Source organism: Phalacrocorax aristotelis, chromosome 1, assembly GCF_949628215.1.
Source record: "Phalacrocorax aristotelis chromosome 1, bGulAri2.1, whole genome shotgun sequence".
Taxonomy (NCBI): domain Eukaryota; kingdom Metazoa; phylum Chordata; class Aves; order Suliformes; family Phalacrocoracidae; genus Phalacrocorax; species Phalacrocorax aristotelis.
The window spans coordinates 96,627,222-96,644,687 of NC_134276.1; the positions used below are offsets into that span (position 1 = coordinate 96,627,222).

Sequence of the window (17,466 nt, forward strand, 5' to 3'; positions counted from 1 at the left end):
CACCAAGAAGCAGCAGCTGTGCTCCCCTTCTGCAACAGGATGTTGACCACTAGATTACATTTTTTTAATGTAAACCAAGTCCATTAATACTCCAGTAAATCAGCCCAGTAAACCCTCCTCCAAAAGTCCTCAGGCTGGCCCAAGTGAAGTGATGTCACATTGAGGCAAGGCAGTTTAACCTACAGGCGTCAAGGGAAAATTACTGGGCCAAGGGCAGTTTAATCATAGAAGAACCAACAGCCGGAGGCACAAAAGGCGCTCTCCTTCAACAACAGCAGAGATACTGCAGCAGCTAATGAACAATTACAGAGCTGCAGCTAGAGAACTTCCTGCCAGTGCCAAGATGGGAGGAACCAGGCTCAGGAACGAAGATCTAGAACACAAATTGTTTTTTCAGAAGTGACACAACACTGACAGCAGACCCGCTATTATATTAATTCATACAGCTATATTACAGAAAAATTGTATGTGTGAGTGCAGGATGGGATTCTGCCTTACAAAACCTGTATCTTCAGAAACTAAGACAGCAAAAAAGTTCACATTATGATCCGTAACAAGAAAAGACAATTATAGCTATTCACTTACAGCCCATTTTAACTATAAGAAGTCATGTTATATATCCATTGGAATGGACCAAGACTGTACTGAAGAAAGATATAAAGAGCAGAAAAAAGAGTGCTATTAAAAATAGATACCTTGAGTTATGCCACTATTTTTCACTTGGGGTTCAATCACTTGAATTGTATCATCTTCAAGGTAGAAGTATATTTTACAATGTCTGACTCTATATAGCTCTTGATTTTTGTCAGGCACTTCTTCCTCAAAATAGGCATCAAAAGACAATACCTATTAAAAACAATAAATAAATATAAAGCAGCAAAATCTTCAATGTTTTTGCAAAATATGTCAATAAAATAAACTTATATAGATTATAAGTAGCTAAAGGGATGGATTTCAGGAGGTAGATTTATTTCTCAGAAATGTAAATATAGAAATCCACATTAAGTCACATAAATTTAAAATTCTTTGCCTGGCATTTATATTATCACAACATCTAAGCAGAGATGGAACCCTGAAGTAAAGAAATAAATCAAATATAAAACTATCAGCAGGCTGCTTGGAAAACCTTCTGAACAAAGCACTTTTGATAGCACAATGAGCTACCTAGGTCCTAAAGCAAATTTTAGACTTCTATTCAATGAATTCCTGGAAAATAAAGTGCATTATGACAGTAATGGCTTTACCATTGAGGTAAGTGGAAAGAAGAGCTCTTTTTAAGCAAATCCTGTAATCTAATGAATGGCACCGAAGACTATCAAAGAAAAATGACGTTTTTCAGGAGTCATTTAAGGCTGTGCAATACTGGCATTTCAAAACTTACCTGCGTCTGCAATTCCACAAGTGGGGAAATCTCAGAGAGTATACCAACTGGTCTTCATGGTATCTTGCAATAGGAATAATGCAAGAAAAAAAGCCTTCATAGGTGAGGTGCTCAGTGGTTTACTACAGTGGCCTTTATGTCTGGAGATTCCAACTCAAACTCAGCAAACCATTACACAGTTTTACAGTTCTTGGTATCATTTATAGTGTTTAATCACCAACACCATTTTTAAGGGAATGTGCAAGAACTGTCTACTTAGTAGTGCATTACCTACCAGGGTGGTTGCTGCAGTAGGAATGTGAAAGGAGGCAATAATTAAAACAAGGTTTTCATCCTGCCCCCCAACACATTTGGGTCAAATCAGTGGTAATCCATACTTCACTTCTTTCAATTATTCTATTTGATATATGCAATTACCTTTATTCTTAATTCATTAGACGAACTGAAGCATTGGAAATAAGACATCTTAGGTTCCCTATGTTTCAATGAGCATCTGGCAGACTATGGCTTGAAAATGCTTGAAATCTAGTGAGTTAGCCAAGATCCCTATATGGCACAGAACAGACCAGTTAATAGTCTGTATTCCTTTAGCACGTGTCTTTGAGAAGCTCAGAGTACTTCCATGAATACTAATGACAGAGATATTAAAACATCCTAATAGAAAAATAACAACTTCTTTTCCTACATCTGGGAAGAGAGAGCTAACAGCTTGCTCAGGAGCACACAAGAACAGCTGCCCTGTGTCCTAGTCAGACTTCTCAATAGGCCACTCTTCCTTCTCTCAGGCAGGGTAACTGCAAGATGAGAAAAACTCCGTTTCTACAAACTATTTCAAAGGCTAAATCCCACCTATTTTCAGCACGCATCAGACAATATGACAGATACATTTTTGGCATCAACACTCCTGCACTGTGACCCACTACCATTCGAGAAATCAAATTCAAATTATAATTAAATGACTTAACAGTTACCTGTTAAGCCTGATGGCATTACATCTTCACACAAAAGAATCTAGACACTGTCAGTTATGGTTTGTTTATGTAGTACAACATGCAAGTTTCCGAACAACCTAAAGATGAAGTACTTGAAAATAAATAAAATTCATTCTGGCCACATGTAATTTTTAACTGTGGATTTCAGTTTCATGTATCAAACACAAAACACTGGATAAAACATCTGACATACAACAAAGCCAACACAAACAACTCTACCATCCTTTAACACCTCTTCTTCCTTCCATTTGTCTATAAACATTGGTGTATAGTGCCATTTTCGATGACCAAGGTATCCTTCCTGGCCTCCAGCTACTATTCTGGAAGGACCAGGAGCCCTGTCTTGAATGCTTATGGGGACTTAAAAGGTACTATGGTAGAACCACTATATCACAGTCTGAACATTTGCTACAAGCCACCTGATCAGGAAGAGGAAGTTGACAAGGCCTTCTACAGACAGCCAGAAGTAGCCTCACAATCACAGGCCCTGGTTCTCATGCAGATCTTCAACCACCCTGTTATTTGCTGGAAAAGCAACACGGCAACGCTTGCGCGGTCCAGGAGGTTCCTGCAGAGCATCGAGGATAACTTTTTGACACAGGTGGTGGAGGAGCCAATGAGGTGAGATGTGCTGCTTGACCTTATCCTAACAAACAACAAAGGTCTGGTTGAGGATGTCAGGGTTGGGGGTAGTCTTGGCAGCAGTGACCATGACATGGTGGAGTTCAGGATCCTGCATGGTAGAAGCAGGGCAACAAGTAGGATTATGACCCTGGACTTCAGGAGAGCTAACTTTGGCCTCTTCAAAGACCTGCTTGGAGGAGTCCCATGGGTTAGGGCTCTAGAAGGTACGGGAGTCCAAGAGAGCTGGTCAATATTCAAGGACCACTTCCTCCAAGCTCAAGACCAGTGCACCCCTATGAGGAAGAAATCAAGCAGAGGAGCCAGAAGACCTACATGGATGAACAAAAAGCTTCTAGGAAAACTCAAATGGAAGAAGAAGGTTTACAGTATGTGGAAAAAGGGACTGGCCACTTAGGAGGAATATAGGAACGATGTCTGGGTATGCAGAGATGCGACAAGGAGGGCCAAGGCCCACCTGGAACTCAATCTGACAAGGGGTGTCAAAGGTAACAAGAAGGGCTTCTTCAAATACAGCAGTAGTAAAAGAAAGACTGGGGAAACTGTAGGCCCGCTGCTGACCGAGGTGGGGGCCCTGGTGACGTAGGATGCAGAGAAGGCAGAGTTACTGAACGCCGCCTCTGCTTCAGTCTTTACTGCTAAGGCTGTCCCTCAGGCATCTCAGCCCCCAGAGGTGAGAGGGGAAATCTGAAGAAAGACTTCCCCTTGGTTGAAGAGGATTGGGTTAGAGATCTTTTATGGAAACTGGATCCTCACAGATCCATGGGCCCCGAAGGGATGCACCCATGAGTGCTGAGGGAGCCGGTGGATGCTGTCACTAAGCCACTCTCCATCATCTTTGAAAGGTCGCGGAGGACAGGAGAGGTGCCCAAGGACTTGAGGGTAACTAATGTCACTCCGGTCTTTGAAAAGGGCAAGCAGGACCCACAAAACTATAGGCCAGTCAGCCTCACCACAGTTCCTGGAAAGGTGATGGAACAGTTCATCGTGGAGGTCATCTCCAGGCATGTAGAGGAAAAGAAGGTTATCAAAATTAGTCATCATGGATTCACCCAGGGGAGATCATGCTTGACCAACCTCATAGCCTTCTACAATGGTGTGACTGGCTGGGTAGATGAAGGGAGAGCAGTGGATGTTGTTTACCTCATTTTCAGCAAGGCCTTTGACACTGTCTCCCATAACATCCTCATAGGTAAGCTTAGGAAATGTGGGTTGGATGAGTGGACAGTGAGGTGGATAGAGAACTGGTTGAATGTCAGAACTCAGAGGATCATGACCAATGGGGCAGAGTCTGGTTGGAGGCCTATCGCTAGTGGTGTTCCCCAGGGGTCTGTGCTGCGTCCAGTCCTGTTCAACATATTCATCAATGACCTGGACAAAGGGCCTGGAGAAGAGAAGACTGAGGGGTGATCTCATCAATGCTTGGTGGGTGTCAAGAGGGTGGGGCCAGACTCTTTTCAGTGGTGCCCAATGGCAGGACAAGGGGCGATGGGCACAAGTTGGAACACAGGAAGTTCCACCTGAATATGAGGAAAAACTTCTTACCTTTGAGGGAAGGAATGACAGAGCAGCAGAACAGGCTGCCCAGGGAGGTTGTGGAGTCTCCTTTCCTGGAGACATTAAAAACCCACCTGGATGCGGTCCTGTGCCCCCTGCTCTAGGTGTACCTGCTGAAGCAGGGGGCTTCGACAAGATGATCTCCAGAGGTCCCTTCCACCCCCTACCATTCTGTGATCCTGTGATCCTGGGGTTCAGCAACAAGGAGCTGAATCTCATTCCTTGTTCAGCTGCTGATAAGCCATGCAACCATTGGAAACTTACGTAGACGCTGTACCCTCTTCTCCCTATTCTGTTAGTCCCACTAGAGTATATTTGTTTGACAAACATATTATTCAAGTGCCCTGTTTGATTACTAATCATTCTTAATGTTGTCAATGAACTTTTCTGAGAATGATTGTCTTGTGAGACACCAGCCAGGTGAAACAGTCTGTTTGCACAGATCTCCAAGCACAAACAGGTCCTAGATACACTGTATTCTTTCCTTTCCCCAAGCATACACCTATGTCCTGGCTTACTCCATTTGAGGAGTTTGAGCAAGTTCTTTTGCACTTAAACTTTATTGTCTTTATACCCTTATCAACATGCCAGTGTATTAAATATATGCAGCAGCCAACAGATGATTCAGGAAGGGTGAGGAGGGGAAGGAACAGAAAAGAAGATGACTTAGTTTTCATTTTAAAGCAAGGTTAATTTTAAAAATACATGAAATGTAACACTTCCTAACTCATGTCTCATCAGTAGTATGTTGCTGTGTGCAAAGTTCCCATCCCACTCTTCAAAAAATTAAATGTTACATATCAAAACCAAAAGTAACAAATACTGAATAAACTCTGCGACATTTTGTGAAGTTGGCAGAAGGTTTGCCTGGCACCTGCGGCAGTCAAATTATAAACACCTTTTCAAGCCCAGGCAGCCTTGTGTGTTTACTTAATTGTAGAAGAAATTAAATTTACACCTGCTTCCTATTAGGCATATGAAATTGCAAAAACTATTTCTTAACCTAATTAATAATGAAGTTTTATGCCTGTCCTTCCTCCAGCTATTATGGTACTGCTGAACTTTAGAAACCAAAGAAAAATGGTAAGAAAGCAGACTATATTTAAATGGATAAACACCTACTCAAACCATTTTTCACGTAAGTCCATTTTTCTCCATCACAAACTGCAGCGCTGGAGGAAATGGCTGTGTTCTAGGCTCTTAGCTGGGGAAGCTAGATTAGTTGGGAAACCTTTAGCTGTCTGCAATTAATACAAACACATGAGCCCTCCAGAGGCCAATTCCAAACCTGCAAACTCCTGCCCAGTATTACCCTGTGGAGGAATACACTGATTAAAGAAGGAAAGTGGAAAGTCTAGCTAGTCCATCTCACCAGCCATGTTCATTGGCAGGTCCTCGCTGTGTCTTGCTTAACCCCTTTATTTTATAAACTTGGGTCCAAGTCCTGCTAACTTAAATATGGCCTGGAGAAGCCAATGCATACCTTCTCGTTGAAAGAAGGGTGCAGATAAAGCAAGTGCAGGTCTGGCTGAAGCCTTAACACTTTGGTACATAGATGAATTCATACTTGAGCACATCACTGAAAACTATGTGAGCAGTACTAAGGACTTCTGAAGTAATGCTAACCCAAGTCACATGTATCTGTTCAAGCCTTACATTTTCTTGTAGTAGTTCTAGTCTGCCAAAGAGATGAATGCATAATTGTACTGCAATTACCTGCATGGCTTTTTTTTTAAAGGAAAAATTGTGAGATTAGCCATTCTTCCCAATATTTAAATATCATAATCCTTTAGTCATGCAACATTTCTGTGATCTCCTGAATGATTTCTTTTTCTGGATCATTTTTCTTCTCTGATGGTAGGCTTTTTGCTTTAGAAATAAAACATAGCTGAATAGAATTTAATGTAAATTTAAACATGGAAAGTAATGACAGTGTGCTACAAAATTCATATCATTACTGATTGCAGTTATTTAATGACTCTGACTTTAAAGGCATCACTACACCCTTACAAAATGAGAAAATATTGATTTTAAATTGCTGTGCCTGTAACGGACACAATCTACCTATATTACACATGAACAGATCACAGCAAAGTCAACAAGACTTTGAGCAAGCAAACATGATGGCATAAGTGAATCCAAGCCTATAGCACTCCACTGTGGTTAATGATTCCCGAGTACCCATGCACATTTTCTCCTGGACTGGGGCCTACCTTACATTCATTCTTACCAGGTTGCCAAATAATTCCTTCATTGTCACCATTTTCACTAAAAAGAAATATATCAACCACTCCCTCGGTCTTATTATATCCTGTAGGAGATGTGCTCCAATACAGAAATATTTTTATATGTTGCTGTATGGCATGATATATATGTTTCTATTAATTGTCCAATATACCAATATGATGGGGAAATAGATGTTACCACTCTTTTTGTCTATCTAGGAGCTTTTTTTTCCATGCACAAAATCATCTTCTGAAGTATTTGACTCACTGAATTTCACCTTTATATCACCTTTGTCATATTGTAGCTATTCATAAAAAACATAGCAATACAGATTTCTACATACCTGCTTGTCAAATGCTACCCAAGCAGGAGCATCACTTCCCATCCCTTCAGGAAACACACTGTATTTAGGTTTCAGCTTCTGACCAGGTAATGGTTCACCTCCTATTCCAGGTTTATCTTCTCCAACCAGCATAGCAACATTATTGCAGTAACCCCAGTGCTGTGACTTGTGGAACTTTTCTTTCCCTATCTGTCAGAAGTTTGGGAAAAAAAGAGAGAAAAAAACATCTGTGTGTTTGTTTTTAAATCCATAGGAGTTAACTATCTAGGCAAGGGGGATGAACATGTAAAAGTTTTTCTATAATTACTTTTAATACAGAGTCTAAAAACCTGTAGCAACTGGAATGCTGCAAGTGAAGTGACATATTTCAGTGCTCAATTTGCTAGTCTTATAGATGAAAATGGAAAAATATTCCAGTAATTTACCCAGGCTGAGAGACAGGATGATACCGGCCATTTCCCCCACCCTCATTCCCTGCAACATGTATTGAGGTGTGTGGTAGAAAGAAGCAAGTTACCCATGAGAACTGTTGCAAAAGGTAGAGGCGAAAAGCCTTTTCTGTAGATCTCCAGAGGACAAAAGCAAACTTTTCAGGAATACCCAGAGAACAGCCTGCTCTCATTACTTATGTCAAAGATCTTATTTAAACTTGCATCCCCGAGTGCAAAACTAATAGCTTTGTACTAGTGAATACACTTACATTTTGGGAGGCTGGATCTGAATCAAAAGACAGAATATTAATTCCATCTGGGCTTATTCCAAAAGAAGGTCTCAGTAGTGATTTCTTTATATTATTACTATTTTTTTCAGGCAATTAAGGATGGTGTGCTTAAAAAAACATGCACAACCAACTGCAGAGAAACCCATCTTGCCTACTCGCCTTTCTTGGCTGGGGCTGGAGCCAGTCTTGAAGTGATGCAGAAAAGCCTCCGGCCTCACATGAACATCAGTCCTGCCTGTGGGAATGTCCCTCCTAATGAGCTGCCTGCTTTGCTGGCCTATTCCCTCCAGTGGAGGCAGCCGGTGTGAGCTGCACTCAGGCAGCAATCCTCTATCGACCCCACATATCAGTCTCACAGAAGAGGACAGGGAAATAGGAAAAGCCAACAGAAAGCTCCCTTAACCCTTTCTCCCATGAGCAGCTGTTCTGACTTAGCTCCTCTCGCTCTGCTATTCCTCCCTTCCTCGCCCTCTCAAATCCTCAAAACACTTTGTCTGGGAAGGTGGAGAAGGGTCACTGGGTAACTGCACCCTGACACACCTACTAAGGGTAGAGGGAGACTACCGTAGCTGTGCCCGCCCTCAGCCTGGGTCTGGGTGAACATGAGGGAAGACGAGGCTGAAGGGGGAGGATCTGATGTTACATATGAGTACAGAGAAGGCCCTGGGTAGAGGAAAAGGCTGGACAGCAAAATTTTCATAGTAGCACCGGAGCAGGTACATCAGCAAAGTAGCAGAGGGCCAAAATTGCCTCTCATTTGGAAGACTGAGCAACACTAGGTATCACATGCATATATATTTAAACCAGTACTCCCCTAAAAGGTGTAGACAACTTTAAGTTACTATCAGGAATCAAACAATGGCCAAGAAAAACAACAAAGAAAAGGAAGGGTTCATTGTTTTTCATCATGGTGAAGTTCAGGTGCTCCAAGGTAATGTAACACACTCAGCACAGCAGTTCTGGGAACAAGTGCAAGCAGGGAAACAGCAAAACCTGAAAGCAACCAAGTAGTTATTTCATTCTGCCAATATGAAAGAGACTGAGGAATCTGAAGGCAGCTAAACAACCTCATGGCTCATAATGTTCAATGCTCATATATACAAACTACTGCACATGGGAAGTTACAGTCTGAACTGTTCACCTGCCTTGCAGTGCTCTAAATCCAATGATACAGGACAGAGAGCTGCCCTTGACACAAGCAGCTCAATCACTGCCTTAGCTTAACCTTAGCTTAAAACCCTTTTGCATACCACTTGTGTCCTTTTGCAAGTGCGGTGGTATGGAAAATAATAAATTACTTGCTATTTTTACAAATTATTATTTTTAATATCATGATAATCAATGGCCATACCTTGCTTAGGTTAACAAAAGCTGGGCTAGCCAGCACTCTTTGAAACAGTCATTGCAAAATGAGATAAGGTTCATACACTGGGGACAGTAACGATTGGCAGTATGGAAGCACTTCCCCAAAAATGATATTTAAAAAGTAAGCAATGTTTTGAAAAGATGTGAATAAAAGGGCAGATAGCAAGTATCATAGCTTAAAGAATAATACAAAGGAAAACAAGAAGTACTCCTGAACCATATTTACTACTCAAGAACAAGGGTTACTGATAAAAGAGAAAATCAATAAAAGGAATAAAAGAGAAAATCAATAAAAGGAAATACTTGTTTGTGTAATGACTAGTTAGCCCACGCCCTCCGCCCGCCCCCCCCCCCCCCCCCCCCCGCCGCCACACAGCATTGCTCAAGCCAGGACTTTAACAAGATTTTTAAAAGCGCTGCATATTTGCAGGTTTAATATCTAAAATAAAATATTTCCTATCACATTTTTTTGAGCTGTGATTTCATGCTTCAGTGGGCAGTGTAAGAACTGACATTTAGGCATTACGAGCAGATCTTCATGCTGTCATCCCACCCTTCCCTGAAGAAGTGAACACAGGCACTCTCCTGGTACGGGACTCTAGAACAGACAGGCACTGACAGGGTCTGGCACCTGCTTTGTAACACACCAACACTTGGGATGGTTTTTCCCTCTCCTTTGGGTGATAATGAGCTGCCCTTTCTTCTCCTCTTTCTTTCTTTAATAACTTTGTTCCTCAGTAAGCCGATAGAGTTGGGGAGAAGTCAGAATGGGAGGAAGCTTTCTGCATTTATCAGTTCAAATGTGAAATAACTATAGTCAAGCTGAGTTTTAAAAGGGAAATTTGTAGGCAGAAACATCTGATTTATACTGAAGGTGCTACGGAACAGTTCCACTTTTTTGGCACAGCAAGTATTTAATTATTTTCCCCCTATAACCAAAGCATGAGTTAGGGAGAAAGGCATATAGTTATCAATGCACAGTGAGGGTGGCAGTTTTCCTGAGCAAAGGAAAGCTTTTCATGTCCTCAAAGCTTCTTCTAGAAGCATTTGCTGTTCATCTGTTCCTGGGTTTTGGGGAGCTACCATGTGCTAAACTGTTCATCAAAGTAATCCAGGTTCGCTCCTGCTGGAAATTTTCCAGAATTTAGGGATGAAATCACAATATCTGACACAATTTGATATGAAAAATCCATGGCCCAAGAGCTGCAATTCTGTTAAGAATCTTTTGTGGCATCTTGTAACTTTTTAGGGTTCGATAGAAAGGCTATTTTAGATTCCTCATCTTAGTATTACTTATAAGCCCCTTTTCCACAAAAAGCAGCTAAATCCATATGCAAAATAATCTCTTCCAAAAGTCTGTACAGTTATTTCTGGAAAAAAAAATCCAAACATTAACAACAAAAAAACAAAAGAAAGTTTAAGAAAAAGAGTAATTGTAATTGAAGATGACAAAAGAGAAAAATGATGTTTAGGAAACACCAGCTAATGAACTAAGACCACATCCAGCCTAAAATAGTGACAGAACATCATGTTACCTCCACACTAATACTAAATGACTTCTAAAAGAAATCTGTGAGAGTGCAGGGAAAGAGCTTTACTGTGTCTCCTGTGCTAATGCAGCTAAACTGAGCAGGCTGTATATCTGCTGAATGAAGTTGGCTATTTTCTGTGCGGTGAGCCAGAAATAAATATTGAGGATACATTCAATAGTGACTAATACAAAGGTCAGGATTCTCTGACTGCAGCTATTGGCTCTGCAAACTCAGCCACTGCAGTCCTTGGGGAACGCTGCCTCATGCTCTCTCCATCTTGCTATTTAATACTCTGGTACGGAGTCACAGCAAACTCATCGGGGAGCTGAACATTTCAGCTGAACCAAACACAACTGGAAATCTCTCACCACAGCAGCTGGAGTGATGAGGGAGCCCTGTGACACACACCATCTCAGGAGCTATGTGCTTTTAACCAAGTCCCACAGAATGTTACGGCAGAAGCCACCGGTAGCAGTGCAGTTCTCCTCCCCATATCCAATTTTAATTCCCACCTTGAGAACAGCAGATGCACTGTGGAGGTCCTACTCAAATCCTGTGTCAGGATGAACTGTGGCGTTTCTGAACTGCTCTAGGGTGCTGGCACAGTCTGCTGGTTGCTTTGACTAAGCAACGGAAATAGACGCAAATGCTGCACACTGGGCTAGTCACATCCATGTGACCTCCTGCCCTGTGGAAAGCGCAGGTCACCACCAGAGATGAGACAAACAGCAAGTTCCTGCAATACTTATAAGTAGTACCTCTCACAAAGTTAGCACTCGCTGGTTAGTGAAAAGCCATATTTCAGCTACTGATTTTCAAATCTTTTAGGTCATACTGTAAACAGAGGATTACCTCAAAACATTGTTCCCAGCAACTGTGGTGCCCATGTAACACACCCCAGAAAAAGGTGGATCACCAACAGCCTGGATCAGCACAGGAAAGACATGGACCTGTTGGAGCAGGTCCAGAGGAGGGCCACAAAAATGATCTGAGGGCTGGAGCATCTCTCCTGTGAGGACTGGCTGAGAGTTAGGGTTGTTCAGCCTGGAGAAGAGAAGGCTGCAGGGAGACGTTATTGCGGCCTTTCAGTACCTAAAGTGGGACTATAGGAAAAATGGTGACAGACTTCTTAGCAGGACCTGTTGCGATAGGACAAGGGGTAACGGATTTAAACTAAAGGAGAGTTGATTTAGACTAGATATAAGGAAGAAATGTTTTACGATGAGGGTGGTGAAACACTGGAACAGGCTGCCCAGAAAGGTAGCAGATGCCCCACCCCTGGAAACACTCAAGGCCAGGCTGGACGGGACTCTGAGCAACCTGAAGATGTTCCTGCTCATTGCACAGGGGGTTGGGCTAGGTGAGATTTAAAGGCCCCTTCCAACCCAAACCCAGAATCACTAGATTCTGTGATTCTATTAGCTCTTACAGCCTGAGCTGGTACAGCCTGAGAGAAGACAACAGATGGATATAAAGTAAAGGGTCCCAAATGCAACCTTGATGGGCAGCTACAGGAAGATTTGGGTTTGGGGGTTATGAACAGACAGAGACCTGGGGGAGTGGGGCTGAGGGGCAGGAGGTAGTGGAAGGGGTTCAGGAAAGAGGGACAGGGAAAGAAAAAGGGAAGGCACAGCAGGCAGGCTTACTTATAAAGAGGTTGGCAAGCGCTCTGTCAAGACAAACTAATGTCCCATTTTGGCACTGATGATTAGAGAGCAGCAGAAAATACTCAAGCCAGGAAACACAGAGACAGCAACAGTAGCACAGTTGAGGGCAATTCCCATCTCCTGCAATAAACAAGGAAGATGTGGAATTTCTGCTGCGCCTCTAAACTTCGCAACAGAAACTGATATTCTCCAGGATGTATTTTCCCCAAGATCTATAAACTCATTGTCCAATTCTCTGAGAAATGCCATGCCCAATTGTTGCACAGGATTCTCTCTCTGAGAGGGATTTCAAACCCCAGGCAAGAAAATACACTGGTGGGCTAGCACCTGGTATTTCTGACCTACATGAATATGCGCTCCTCTCCATTAGCTGCTGATATAAGGCAAGAACATCAATCTGGTATCAGAAGGGACAGCTGCCTTGGACAACAGGAGGTAGGCCAGTAACGCTAACAAAGGAAGTAACGATGCTGTTGCACTGCAACCAGCGTCATCCCTAACACAGCCCAGACTCTGAATGCGCAAACTTTTTCCTGCGGTAACAGAGTAAACTTATTTTATGCTACGTTTCCACCACATGCAGGATTAAATACGGTTATCGAGAAACATGATTTTCTGTCTTGAAAAACAGGCGACATGCATGTAACTTGTATAGACAAAGCTGAAAATCTCGCCATTGCACAATTTCAGTATCAGTTGGGCTCTGCAGGCAGAAGCTACAGTACCTAGGTCTCCCCGCAGTATTTAAACATTGGCTGCAGTGGCAGGAGCAAAAGAAGAGAAATGCAGAATTCCCCTTTTCAAGGGTATGCAACAGGTAGTGACATTTTCAAACAGGTAACCCATGAGTTACTGTTTGCAAAAATAAACTAACAAACTCTTTAATGCAACAGGATGGTAAATGATGCGTGAGTACCACATCCCACCACTGCCGGGCCAACAAGGACACTTCTCTAAGGCTGTTGGGACAGAGGAGCGCCAGCCTTGCCGAGGGGCAGCAGCACTCCCAGCACAGACTCTGGCCTCCCCAGCCTCGGCAAGGGGGAAAGCTCTGGCTTCTGCCATTACCCAGCCCCCTGAAGGGAGGGCCCTCGCAAGCGGGCAGGAGATGGGCTAATCCGTGCTCAAAATATCAGCCTGCCTGCTCTATCATTAGATCTCCTGATCACCCACACGTGAACAGGATAGGCACTGCTGATGAGCAGCTTATCTTTGGACTTCTGTTCAGGGAACAGGACTTTTAAAGGAAGTGAAGGGGGTTTATTTGACGGCTGGACTTGTGTGTACACAAACTACTGTAATTTTTATTTTAAAGATATTTGAAAAAAATAGGGGCAGTTCCTTTTACTCTCTTTGTAGAGAGTAAATATTTTATACTCCTGATGCCTTCTGCTATCCATCATTCTTCTCCACCCCATCAAACCAAACATCAAACGTGGCACTGCTTGTGCTATGCCTGTCCCTTTCATCCCTGCTCTTCACGTAGCACAAAGAAAGCATTACCTTACGTTACCATAGGAACCACTCCGGCTGTTTTAAAAGCGCCTGTCACCTCCCTGTGTTTCTCTCCAGCCTCATTAGCTGTGATGCCCAAGCAGCAAGATTTTGTCCCAGCTATGCAGGCAGCATCACTCTCGGGGGAGCTGCTGAATTGGGCACCCGTCGGTTACAGTTAAGTGAGGGAAAATTAGTAAAATCCAGCCAGCGGCTGCTGCCTTTTGCAGTGCCGGCACCAGGGGTGGCTGCAAGCTGCCTGGCCTCACTGCCCTTGCTCCCGGCCAGCCCGAGATGCAGCGTTTCTGCTCCTAGCTGGAGAGGAAGTATGTGCTCCCAGTAGGGCTAGCTAGAATTAATAATCATAACAGAGAGGTAATACATGGGCTAGTGGCTCTTAGATCCAGAGGCCTAAGCACTGCAAAAGGATTTCTTCCTTCCCATTTGCCATGCAGTCCCCGCTGCCCTGAAGTTAGGCTCCGTGACCCTAACTACCTTAAAGCTCTGATTTTCCAGAGACAGTCCAGCCACCTTGTTAAACACATCCAAGGTAGACAAAACGCATAGGTACTCCTCTTCCAGTGCGTTTTGTGGGCCTATGTATGAAGCAGGTGGAAGCATTAGGGGTAGAGAAAAGAAGATTGCAGCAGTGGCTTGAACAGTGGTAAGAGTGGAATTAATACCCGTAATTATAAACCAAGGGCCGACAGGAACAGCAATCCCCTGTCCCCTGCTCATCCTTCTTCAGGGTATGCTTCACTACTGTCATTTCAGTGCGGTAAGAGGCATTGATGGCAATGCTCAGAGTGCTGACAGGTGAAAATACTTTTTTCCTTTTCAGTTTATCTACAGCAGTGACGCTTTTTTTTTTTCTCCTTTAAATATGCGCTTCTTGGCCTCTCATTCGTAGAACTATATGAAAATAAAACTAAATCTAATAGCTAACAACTAAGCAGAGATGAGAAATGTTTTGCAAGAAAGGCAAGTCATCAGTATTACCTCCACTATCTCAAGGATCATCAAAAAGAGCAATTCGGAGCCCAGAGAATGGTGTAACCACGGCTTTACAAAGCTGTCTTGTGGCAATTGTGACTTGGTTTTCACACGTTTAGTTCTCATAACATGTATACGCTCTATATGTACTTCAGCATGGAGCGTTGGGGGAAACAACTCACTCCGTACTCCAAAAACAATAATCCCTATCAATTAAGTCAAACTGAAGTTTGGAGAACAATGAAGTCTCAGATAAGACTGAGCTGAGCTATTCTGCTTCCCCCCAGCAGATACAAATGGTACACACCTATTTCAATGTTGCTGATATGCCCACTTGGCAGCTACCTGAAGCATCATATACACAACCAACTCTTCACAATACAAATTTGAATTCACCAAGAGAGATTGAGTATTCACCACCAGGCCTTTTTGTTTGTTTGTTTTCTCCTTCTAAAACAACAGCAGCCAGCCTGCTGTTTTTAGGATAGAAGTTGCCTGAAAGATCCTCACCACTGGTAAGCTGGGCTCTTGCTGCAAGAGGTCCTGTGTGTACGCACACCTGTCCAACACTTACACCAAGTGAGGCTGGGGGGTCCACGTATTTCTACACAATTTCATGTTCCCTGTACCAGCATGCAAGGCAGCTGCAATTGCCTCTACTTGTCTTGTTTTTTAGAGAGCTGCCAGGTTTTACACGGGACCACACTTAATGCAAACTGATTCATAACTCATCAACTGGGCTCCCAGAGATGCTACCAGCATGGACAAGTCTTGTATTGAAGGGGTACTGATGCTCATGGTATCATTGGCATTAATACATGCATCTTGACAAATCATTAACAAATTGTCCCTGAAATGCTTTATCACGCACTCCCTCACAGGGTGGACCGGACTCAGGAGCTAGCAAAGTACCCCAGCAGTCAGGCTGCAGAAACAAGGGCCACACCATGCTCATCATGTGAAAACAACAGATCCCCTTCCAGATATTTTAACATTATTAAGAAAGTTTACACTGTTTCATCTGCCTCCTGTTGGTATTAGCTACAGCACCTGAATCCTTCCTTACCTCCTGCACCATTTCACAGTACAGATTGTATTCAGCAAGTTTCTAGCTATTCTCGACAAACAAGTTTGAAGTGGCGATGGCAGCCTTCTCTTTTGTTTGCTATTGTAGCTCATGATAAAAATACCATCTTTATATATTCAGCCTGCCATCAGTATCTAATAGTACTCTGAAGAACCAGGTTGGCATCCCTAGAATTCTTCTCCTTCCTCTGCAAAGACTTTTTGGATTTAGAGGGTGTCCGCTTCTCCCCGTTTTGCTTTGTTAGAGGCGCACCAAGAGCTCAAACTGCCCCGCAGCAGCTGCCAGAGCTGTGCAGAGCATCCCCCCCTCCCACGGAACAACCGGAGGCGGCTGGCACGCCTCTCGGCCCGGTGAGAGGAGCTGGGGGGAAAGGCCTCGCCGCAGCACCAGCCCTCGCTCCCCCGCCAGCCCCGGGGCCGGCGCCGGCTCCGCAGGGACCCCCTGGCGCCTCACGCCCTCCCGCCGGCCCCGCCGACAGCCACAGCGCATCGTGTCCCCCGCCGGCCCTCTCAGGCCGGCGGAGCGCTGCCGGCGACCGCCCTCTTGCCCTCGCCTGGCCTGGCCTGGCCCGAGGGAGGGCGGCGGAGCAACCGACGCCGGCGCAACCGACGCCGACGCCGGCACCGATACCGGCACCGGCACGGCCGCCCCGGCGGCGGGTCGGGATGGGACGGGACGGGACGGGACGGGACGGGACGGGACGGGACGGGACCTCTCCCCCCCGCCGTCACTCACGCTACGGCCGCGGGCAGCCCCGGGGAGGAGCGGCAGCGCCATGGCCGCCCCGACCCGCCGCCAGCACCGTGCCGCGGTGGGCGCCGTTGCCTGGAGACCGGCCGGCGACGTCACTGGGGGCGGGGTGGAGGGGGCGGGGCGCTGGCGGGCTCGGCCCCGCCCCGCGGCGGCGGCGGCGGTGGGGGCGGGGAAGGCGGGAGGAGTGGCGGGGCGGGACCACAACGCAGCCGGGGTGCGGGGGGTGGGGAAGGGTGTGCGGCCTTTGGGAGCGGAGTGGAACTAAATACAAAACCATCTGATTAATTTTTCAGAGTTCATTGCCGTCTTCTTCAAGAATCTCTCAAAATTTACCTCAGGCCCAAAGCTTTGCGTGGTCCGCATCGGTGCGCTTCCCCTCCCTCCCTCCCTCCCGCCTGCCGGGTGCAGTGACCCCTCATGCTGCTTTCCCCCCAGAAAATAACTCTGGAACCGGGGTCGTGAAGGGGGGCAAAGCCCACCTCATTTGCCATTTTCTGCACGGTTTCATTTTTAATGGTTTTCGTTTTGTGACTTTTAAAAAGCACGTTTTACTCCGAGGCCCTGGCGGGCTTGAGGGTGTGGGGGGTGGCATGCTTTTACATATTTTTGTTTGGGTTTTGGTTTTTTGGGGTTTTTTTGCATTTTAGTCCATCGGGATGGTGAAACTAGGTCAGCGGGTTTCCACTCTCTGGTTTCCCAGTGCCGTATTATGC

General features: G+C 44.8%; 1 protein-coding gene across 7 annotated transcripts in view; it reads right to left on the reverse strand.

Moving 5' to 3' along the window:
• Positions 1–16,830, reverse strand: part of EFHC2 (EF-hand domain containing 2) — a 65,336-nt gene extending 48,506 nt beyond the window's left edge. The window contains exons 1-3 of one of the 7 annotated variants that reach the window (XM_075098419.1): positions 16,736–16,830; positions 7,142–7,330; positions 696–846 (exon numbers count right to left, since the gene is read on the reverse strand). In XM_075098419.1, coding sequence (XP_074954520.1) covers positions 696–846; positions 7,142–7,330; positions 16,736–16,777 — 382 coding nt within the window. In that variant the 5' untranslated portion in view covers positions 16,778–16,830. Of the gene's footprint in view, positions 1–695; positions 847–6,288; positions 6,442–7,141; positions 7,331–7,658; positions 7,815–7,841; positions 8,606–16,735 lie in introns of those variants that run through there. The other 6 variants (XM_075098442.1, XM_075098436.1, XM_075098428.1 and 3 more) reach the window with 6 other exon arrangements.
• Positions 16,831–17,466: the final 636 nt, after the last annotated feature.